Source organism: Xiphophorus maculatus, chromosome 9, assembly GCF_002775205.1.
Source record: "Xiphophorus maculatus strain JP 163 A chromosome 9, X_maculatus-5.0-male, whole genome shotgun sequence".
Taxonomy (NCBI): domain Eukaryota; kingdom Metazoa; phylum Chordata; class Actinopteri; order Cyprinodontiformes; family Poeciliidae; genus Xiphophorus; species Xiphophorus maculatus.
The window spans coordinates 27,337,755-27,347,552 of NC_036451.1; the positions used below are offsets into that span (position 1 = coordinate 27,337,755).

The 9,798-nt window shown below is 42.0% G+C and overlaps 1 protein-coding gene across 1 annotated transcript; it reads left to right on the forward strand.

The window, feature by feature from the left end:
- Positions 1–1,464: 1,464 nt before the first annotated feature.
- LOC102218977 (gelsolin-like) lies at positions 1,465–9,733 on the forward strand. The gene is made up of 17 exons (XM_014471364.2): positions 1,465–1,570; positions 2,355–2,544; positions 2,613–2,767; positions 4,486–4,647; positions 4,755–4,904; positions 5,008–5,094; positions 5,914–6,046; positions 6,218–6,306; positions 6,395–6,601; positions 6,713–6,846; positions 7,132–7,222; positions 8,117–8,287; positions 8,374–8,548; positions 8,638–8,753; positions 9,226–9,303; positions 9,391–9,451; positions 9,537–9,733. Exons 2-17 carry the CDS (start codon positions 2,367–2,369, stop codon positions 9,662–9,664), a joined length of 2,115 nt encoding a protein of 704 aa, XP_014326850.1. The 5' UTR covers positions 1,465–1,570; positions 2,355–2,366; the 3' UTR covers positions 9,665–9,733.
- The last annotated feature ends 65 nt before the right edge of the window (positions 9,734–9,798 follow it).

Genomic DNA, 9,798 nt, shown 5'->3' on the forward strand with positions numbered 1-9,798 from the left:
TGCTTTACAAATCGATAAAAAAAAACAGAGACAAAACAAACAGACTGAAAACTGGAAAACTGTCCATGTTCACCAGAGGTTGCATTACCACCCTGACAAAACTGAAACTTGAGTAACGGATGCGCTTACAGTTCACGGGGCAGGAAATGTCTGCAACTGGCAAGTCTACTTCCTGTTTTCTACTTGAAAATAGGAAGCAGACAGGTAGCAACAAACAAAACACATTCTAATACATCTCATACCACTAGATCTGGCTTCTTGTTTCAGATGTAAACACAGAAAAACAGAGGTCACCTAACAACGAGCCAAAACACAGGTAAAACAGAATCTACCTGGTAGAGAACATATTTATGTAATGCTATTGCGAAGTTGACGTTTTAACTCAGAAACACAAACACACTCACGGGAATTATGACATATGATGTATTAAATGAATCATTTACTGAGTTAAATTAACATTGATTCACTGCTCTTGTTTAAATCTAACCTTCAGTTTGTGTACAGTAGAATCTCAAGAGACAATTATTTAGGAATCTATAAAAAAAATCCACTTACTCAAATTTGCTGATGTCTGCAGTCAGATCAATAATAAGTGGATGAGGATGTAAGTTTAGACAAGGCTGGGAAAATGTTTTTTTCTGTTCTAAACACCTAGAAATGCCAGCTTTCTAAATGCTACTGTAACTTTAGCAAAAGATTAATATGTAGAAAAAAAAGTACAGTGGAGGGTCTGTAATGCTGTGGGACGTTGTTAGAATGCAAAGCTTCATAAAATATTTGAAATGTCTGGAAATTTAAATAAAACTTCTGATGGATTCCATCAGATCAATATGCTCCACTCTGCTTCCATCAGTCCCAGATCAAACTCCTATGGAAAAGCTAATAGAAAATATATTTTTTTAAAAAGAAGCAAAAACTCTTTCATGGTTGCAGTCATAGGGGTGTTCATGCACTTCCCTGTGAAGCTGCAGGAGTCGGCGAGGATAAAGGCTCAGAATCATGTGAGCTTTAGGAGGTTCAGATTTCTCCTTAATGGGGTTTCTGAGGAGCCCAGACATATAAACCTCTAGATTATTATAAATACTTTTGAACGTTAAGCTAAGCACTAGCTTAATGGAAAAATATTCTAGCTGAAAGTTGTGCAGGTGTTACATTTGTGTTTCTGTTGAACTCTGTCCTTATAAAGGAGTAAAAACATCCCGTGCAGAGTAAACGTTAAAGCTGCTTACGTCTCATTCAGATTTCACTTCCTGTTTTTTTTCTGTACACGTTCAAATATAGATGATCCGCAGTAAATTAAATGGGACACAATTAAAATCCCCACAATTAAAATTGAAGTTATGTAAGACTGGGAATCAGGAGGTGCGTGTATTGTGTGTGCGTGCGGTTGTGTGTGTTTGGTTCTGCAGCCTGGGCCGGGCCTGGATGTGGCTGAACACGCCTCTCCATCTGAGGGCGGATGTCCTGTCTGCTTATATAGCGCCCGGCAGCTCAAACTGGCTCCGCGGACGATTGGAAGAGCAGCAGTGCAGCTTCTCCACAACCAGCATCTGATTCTCTCCTCACCCAGGTAAAGGAAAACGTCTTGGATCTGAAAATCTTTCCTGTCGTGTCACTGTTTATGCAATAGCAACAGTTCCTGCAAGACTGATCACGATTCTGCATGAACTCTGTCTGCATTATGCATCTACTGAAACAAACTTTTAACACAAGCTGCATGCCAGTAAAGCCAAGTATGACTAAATAATGCACATTATGACCTGGGGTTATGGAAACAAAGTATTTTTTAACATGATTGTATGTTGGATATTTGGGTGTGGACCGGTTTGTCCACACCCAGCATAATTATACTTTCAACAATTAACTAGATGCATTTTCTCAGCGAATGGTTGCTCGTTTTTTTAAAACGCCCCACAGACGACTTGCAGTGTAGCTCAGTAGAAGGCTGGCCGGACACACCCTGCTGTGTCCAATACATTCTGCTTCAAGAGCAGCTGAGTTAATAAATAAAAGTGCCTGTATTACAGGTTCTGCAGTGAAATGTTCCTGGAACCCTGCAGGAGTTTATTGGAAACAAAACAAAGAACTCTAATGTGCAGATGGTGATGTGGTTCAATGTTTGAGTTCATGAATGACACTTTAATCCTAAAAGCTAGTGGTGGTTTTGAATCTGTCTCGGAGCATAGCTGTGGGTACATGTTTGAGTCAAGGGAAGAAGGCAAAGCAAAAAAAAAAAGTCAGAAAGCTCAAAGGGCTACATTACTGAAGATGATAAGCTTCTTCCATGCAAGAAACTCATCAGGTAGTTTTCTGCAGCACGGCCAAGTCATTAATGAAAACATGTCTCCTCTAAGGCCTTCAGCACCATGGCACAGCAGGCGTTCCAGACAGCGGGGAAGAAGCCCGGCCTGGAGATATGGCGGGTGGAGAAGATGGATCTGGCTCCGGTTCCAAAGCAGCTCTACGGAGACTTCTTCACCGGGGACGCCTACGTCATCCTCCACACCACTGCAGCTCCTTCTTACAACGTGCACTCATGGATTGGTATGTCTGACCTACAAACCCCTGTCCTGTTTTTCCTGCCACTTTTTGAACTCCTGTCCCGTTTGCAGGTGAGGAAGCCACCAAAGACGAGGCTGGAGCTGCTGCTATTCTGATCACTCAGCTGGACGATCACCTTGGTGGCGGTCCGGTCCAATTCAACGAGTTCCAAAACGAAGAGTCGCTCACTTTTCAGGGTTACTTCAAGTCTGGCATCAAGTACAAGGTGAAATACTCCTGTTCTCATTTTACATATCAGTAACACTTTAGCTGAAGAGGTGAGCATAAGACTGATATGAAACTGTCCTAAACATGACATAACTCCTGTTATGAACAGAAAGAGTCTTCATGAATGTTTATGACTGTTGTCATGAAGTCTCATAAGCAATGACGCATTTAATGCAAAGTTAATGACATTTAAAATTTTATTGCAAGTTTTAATGCAACTTTGCATTAAAAATGTTATTTTCCCAGTAATTTAAAGTTGACACTTTAATGAGCTTTTAATGCAACTTTTAGTTCAACTTTGCATTGTTTGTATTGACAAGTGTCATTATTTACTGAATGACACTTCAGGACAACAGTCATAGACATTCATGAAGACTCCTTCATGTTTAGAACAGGTTTTCTGTCAGTCCTATGAACACCCCTTCACATAAATGTTACCTAGATATCTTTTGTTTTATGTGATTTTTTTCTTCGTGTATAAAAGTAATGGAACTTTTTAAGCAGAGCAGTTAAATTTGTGGGGTTATTTTTGGGCTGTGTGGTAGCCTGCTCCTCCTGGTTTCCATAGAGGGTTTCCATGGAGAGTTTGAGCTGCCAAAAAGAGACATGCTCTGACAATGCCAAAATACCAGACTGCTACAGATGCCATTAACTTCTACACTCAAATATTATTCTTTTCTTGAATCTGAAAGATTCTGAAAGAAAAACCCCCAAAAAACAAAAAACAGGAGTATCAGACAGGATCTCGTTTTTGGAAACATTCCTCTGAGATTCTGCTCCATGATGCCATGAGTCACCACATTCCAACTGTTTTGTTGGCTGAAACTTTCGCACAGACTTGCTTCCATTTCACCCCGTCCTGAAGATGGTCCGTTTCAGATTTCCTGCCTCAGAACGCCTGGAGAATCCACTGGATTCATTGTGACTGCAATCAAACTAATCTTAAGATTTATTTACATGATAATATGCCAAACCTCTAAGCTTCTGATCCATGAATTAACACTGGAAAATACCTCTTAGTGAATCCCTGGCGTTACTTGTAAATAAATGAACCAAGACCACAATCGCAACGTGAACATTTTTTATCGACCAACACTTTTGCTTTTGTCCATAGCATGGACAAAAGCAAGATCATTTCTTATTTTAGCAAGATCATTTCTTTTTTTTAGCAAGATCATTTCTTATTTTCTTAATGAAAATCGCTGGACTGTAATGGAGCTTTTTCTTTGTACTCAGATTTTCAGAATTTCCAGTTGGAAGCACAACAAAACTTATTCTTCAGTTCAATGGACCAAAATAAATTTGATCCGACTAAGAAGGCTGTAATTTGTTAAGTGTAGACATAATAAGGTGTTAGACAGACTGAAAGCATAAATAGTTGAGGCTTTAAAAGCGTTTGTGGCTGATGGGAGTGTAATTCCTGGTACTGCAGCTTGCTACCTGTAAGCCTGTCAAAATTCACTTGTTCCAAGAAAGAGTGGACGGACAGACCACAAAGGGATCATGCTTTAGGTGTTCATTTGTCTTCGTTTTGGTTGTTGAGAGCTGAACAAACAGGGCGGTGTGTGCTTTAGAAAGAAGCATGTCTCTGTCCTTTCAGAATGAAAAGAACAAAGTTCATAGCAGGATGATGACGTCTAACATGTTCATTGTTTTCATCACTGCGGATCTGTTCTGGATGGGACAACAGAGGTATAAATGGCTTGTTATCCACAGAAAGGTGGCGTAAACTCAGGCTTCAAGCATGTCGTGACCAATGACATGAATGTGAAGCGCCTGCTGCACCTCAAAGGCCGGCGTACAGTCAGAGCCACCGAGGTGGCCTTGTCCTGGGACAGCTTCAACAAGGGAGACTGCTTCATCATCGACCTGGGAAAGGCAAGACAAAGTCTGAGCTAAAGAAAACCAATGCTTAATTAGAAAAATGTTGCAGTAACTAAGACTCCTCCCTTTGATTCCTTCTCTTTCGCTCGGTGCAACAACAGGTGATCTACCAGTGGTCTGGCAGTGAGAGCAATCGCTATGAGCGTCTCAAGGCCACTCAGATGGCCAAAGATATCCGTGACAATGAGAGACATGGCCGTGCTGAGGTGAACATGATTGATGAGGGCGGTGAACCCGAGGCTGTCATCAAGGTGAGCTGTTTTCTTCTTTGACTCTTCACCAAAGCACACAAAATATTTGTCGCTGGTTGTGTTTTCATGAGGTCTATGAACAATAATCTCTACTCGTTAACAGGAACTTGGTCCAAAGCCGAATCTCCCTTCAGGAGACTGTGATGTGGCTTATGAGACGCCCAAGAAGAATAAGGCATCTCTGTATCAGGTAGATATACCACTGGTGAACATACCTCAATGAAATGTTTGTAACATTTTATCTCAAACGTTTACAGAAACCTCAAAGAGGTTTGAATGTCACTGAATTCTTCTTCAGTGTCACTTTCATTTAATACAGATTAAAAAATAAAGTCAAACAAAAATGGTTTTTGTATCTAGTCTGGGGAAGTAATGCATTCTTCTGGATGACTCCTTTGTCAGCAGTGTCTCTTCTTTGTGTTTGGTCTCCCTGGTGATTAAATGTTGTACTGGCCAAAAAAGGGGAAATGTCACAAATAACAAAAAACATCAGGAAGTACAAACCACTGCAAGCTCTCACCACAAAACAAAAATGCTCCAGACCACTATGGTTAGTGTAGGTATTACCTCTGTAAATATGCTGTTGTTCTATGTCATTGTAAAAGACTGTGTTTTTGAACAAGACTCCAACTTACTACTGGACATCCCATCTTTACTGAGGGTCTGGTCTTATATGGTTTGAGGTTGACTCCCCCTAGTGGTCTGGAGTACTTCCGTTTTGTGGAGCAAAAGCGTTTGTACTTACTGTTGCGTTTGAATTAGAGGTGAGTGGATTGATCCAAAATATGGATAAAACTGATACCAAGTCGGTTTCAGGATCTGATCAATACAAGCGTGGTAAAATCAATCATTTACTTTCAGATTGCCTCTTGCACATTCATTTGAATTTTGTATTATAGTTTCTCAACTCTGCCTCAAAAAAGATTTTGTTTAATCTTTAATCTGTTGCTGGTATCTAATAGATTTGAGTGATACATTGAAAAGTCTGAGTCGGATCTTTTATTGGTAGGTTTCTGATGCTTCTGGAGACATGTCAACAACTCTGGTGGCCGGTTCAAACCCATTCAAACAAGACATGCTCTCTCCCAGTGAATGCTACGTCCTGGATAATGGAGACGACGGGAACATATTTGTTTGGAAAGGTATCAGGCTTTTGATTTCTGTTTATTTTTCCTCAAAACTTTTCTGTATTTTGTACATTTGTTGATGAACAGTTTGTGTTTATAGCACCTGCTAGTATTCTGCTACTTCTCCATTGAAGAACAGACTAAATTTGTTCAACTCTGACCTTTGTACCACATCCCACACTGCAGGACCAAAGGCAAACACAACTGAGCGCAAAGAAGCATGGACCATTGCCCAAAAGTTCATCAAAGAAAAGAATTACTCTCCAAGAACAAAGGTAATGCAGTCAGTGTCCGTCACGGGGTCTCCATTAGACGGTGTGATGAAAACACATTCATTGCTTGGTCTGTTTCTCCCAATAAAAGGTCCAGGTCATTCCTGCGGGGAGTGAGACCACTCTGTTCAAGCAGTTCTTTTTCAAATGGCTGGAGGGAGCGGCCACAGGTCAGACCTACACTGTGGGTCGCATCGCTAAAGTGGAGAAGATTCCCTTCGATGCCTCAAAACTCCATGGCAACAACGCCATGGCCGCCCAGCACGGCATGGTGGATGACGGCTCTGGGAAAGTCCAGGTGAGGTTACGGGCTCTGCCACAATAACGAAGCATGTATCATTTATTATTATTATTATTACTAATAGTAGTAGTAGTAGTGTTTACATATGACACTATTGGTTGTTTGTAGATCTGGCGTGTGGAAGGACGTGACAAGGCCCCTGTGGACCCGTCCAGCTATGGGCATTTCTATGGAGGAGACTGTTATCTGGTGCTGTATTCATACAACGATGGAGGCAGGCAGAAGCACATCATCTACACCTGGTGGGTGTAGCTTTGCACCATCTGTAAGATGGCCACAGACAAGCTGGTCCCTGTCTGTGTTCTGTACATCTCTTCTAACGAGTTGAACTATCTGCAGAAGTTGAAATGACCAAATTTCCTGTTGTTCACAACATTAACAGAGATTTAGCATCCTATGTATCTATCCTTTAAACAAATGATGCATATTAGCTAATGGACTGAATGCAGCAAATTTCTTTCCTGCTTCTTTTGCTCAAAGCTGAAACAAGCATTCTTAGCACTGAACCTGGTGTTGTTTTGCTGCAGGCAAGGCCAGAAGTGCAGTCAGGATGAACTGGCTGCTTCAGCTTTCCTCACAGTCAAACTGGACGATTCGATGGGAGGAGTGGCCACCCAGGTGTGTTATCTCCATCTTGTATTTTTACTGAGTACAACAAACATCCATTCAATTTTACAGATAAAACATCAGTTCAAGTTTTATTGGTTATAGTGACAGGCAACAAAATTGTTATGTTCTCAAGCATAGTGGATCACATAATGACAGTTGGTAGCACTGTGGTCCTGTGTTTGAATCCCAGGTTCGGTTCCTCTGCATCTTCTCCCAATGCATAAACGGGTTCTCTCCGGGTACTCTGACTTGTCTGTTTCATTATCATGTCAGCACCACTTTCTGTGTTTCGCTGTAATTCTTTCATTTTTAAGCCAAGAGCTTATTAGACTCTACACAGCCTCCCTGGTTCCAACAGAGATCTCCAACCAAGGACTTTCTTACCAAAAGTAAACCAAGAAGCTCTAAAGCAGGGGTCTCAAACTCCAGTCCTCGAGGGCCGCAGTCCTGCAACCTTTAGATGTGCCTCTGCTGCACCACCTGAATAGAATAATTAGGTCATTAAAGCTCTGGAAAACTGATCTACACAAGTTGGAGGTAATTAAGTCATTTCATTCCAGTGTTTTGTACCTGTGGCACATCTAAAAACTGCAGGACTGCGGCCCTCAAGGCCTGGAGTTTGAGACCCCTGCTCTAAAGTGTCTGAACATCTCCAAGCAGCACTACCACTGTGATTACCCAGGACTAAAGAAAATTGCTCATTGGTAGCAAACCAAAGTGTAATCAGTTGACCTTATGGAATCATGTTGTTCAGATTAGTGTTTTTGATAAGGAACAAGAAGAAACTCCACTCCAGTAGATTTCAGATAGACCAACTGTGAGAGGACCCACCTTTCAGTTAGAATGCTGAGCTTGCGTGCTTTCTCTACATCTTCATACTATACATCATCTGTGTCTCTACAGGTCCGGGTCACTCAGAACCGAGAGCCTCCTCACCTGGTGAGCCTGTTCAAGAACAAGCCTTTAATCATCTACCTGGGTGGGACGTCCCGCAAGGGTGGAGACAGCAAACCCGCCAGCACTCGTCTCTTCCATATCCGCCAGAGCTCCACCAAAGCATTGCGGGCTGTTGAGGTTGGCCTTGGTTCTTGAGAAAAGTTTATGTGGAAGTGATGCTTTTTTGTGCTGAACTGTGGAAATCTTTAATCTCTTTTACCCAGGTGGAAGCCACGGCCTCCAGCCTGAACACCAACGACGTGTTTGTGCTCAAATCGGCAAATTCCCTGTTCGTGTGGAAGGGGAAGGGAGCAAGTCCGGATGAGATGACTGCCGCCAAGTACGTTGCCAGCCTGCTGGGTGGAACTGCCACAGAGGTGGAGGAATCCAAGGAACCAGGTGACGGGCAAAAGTAGACGCATAATCACTGCAACATGGCAATGCAATGGGTGCTTTGTTGTGTTAATCAGATATTATCCTTTTGGCAGCTGGTTTCTGGACAGCACTGGGAGGGAAGAAAGATTACCAGACCTCCAAGACCCTCCAGAATGTAGTCAGACCACCAAGACTGTTTGGCTGTTCCAATAAGACCGGTCGGCTCATTGTGAGTGTTCCAAGTTTCACATTTTGTCTTGTTTACCACTACAAATAGGTTGTTTATGTGATAGACCAACACAAAGTAGCAAATAATTAGAAAATGGAGGAAAAAGAATAAATAGCTAAATGACTCAATTGGATAAGAAGGAGAGAATCTGTGAAGACCAGTCTTCCATTGTATCAAATTGTTCAATCAAATTTAGGGCTGGTCTTTGTGAATCTGTGCATCCCTAATCGAAACTGGGTTTTATTTAGGCGTTTGATTTCAAGGGGGACACAAATGCACACCACACTTTTCAGATTTTTACCAGTGAAGAAATGTTATAATTTTCCTTCCAGTTCCCTATTATTTGCTATTCTGTCTTGCTCTGTCACATAAATCCCAAGTTTGTGGATATAATGTTTAAAAGTTTAAAGGACGAAAATACCTTCTGCGCAGCACCACATATTTACATAAGCATGTGTTTGACGACGTGCAGGCAGAAGAGGTGCCAGGCGACTTCTCACAGATTGATTTGGCAACCGATGACGTCATGGTTCTGGACACGTGGGATCAGGTCCGCTAACGTTGACATGGTTCTGTGGTAAATGTGTTTTCTTGTGATTTCCTGAGTTTAAGCTCACTGAGACTTTTCTGCTCTCAGGTCTTCGTTTGGATTGGAAAAGAAGCGAATGACACAGAAACGACTGGAGCGCCTCAAATCGGTACAAATCGGCCTGCTCCTCAACTGTTAAGAATGCTTCCAGAACACACTTTGAGGTTTTTAAATTCTCCTTATTTTCCTTTCAGCCCAGGACTACGTGAATTCAGACCCCTCTGGTCGCCGCGGCATCCCCATCACCACCATCAAGCAGGGGCAGGAGCCGCCCTCCTTCACCGGCTGGTTCCATGGTTGGGATCCCAAGATGTGGAACTAAGAACCTTTGGAACCCATAGTTTCCGTCAGAAAAAAAAAAAAAAAAAAAAACTTTAGTGGGGAAAACAAATACTTTAAGGCTATGCAACCCAGTGTTTGAAATATGTTCGACAAAACCTCCTGCCTTTTTCCTTT

Bases quoted from the DNA above. Each gene is read 5' to 3' on its own strand.
- LOC102218977 (XM_014471364.2), top strand. From the start codon at position 2,367: ATGGCACAGCAGGCGTTCCAGACAGCGGGGAAGAAGCCCGGCCTGGAG. The intron at 6,847-7,131 runs GTGGGTGTAGCT...GTTTTGCTGCAG, and splicing joins AAGCACATCATCTACACCTG to GCAAGGCCAGAAGTGCAGTC. The intron at 9,452-9,536 runs GTACAAATCGGC...TTTTCCTTTCAG, and splicing joins GACTGGAGCGCCTCAAATCG to CCCAGGACTACGTGAATTCA.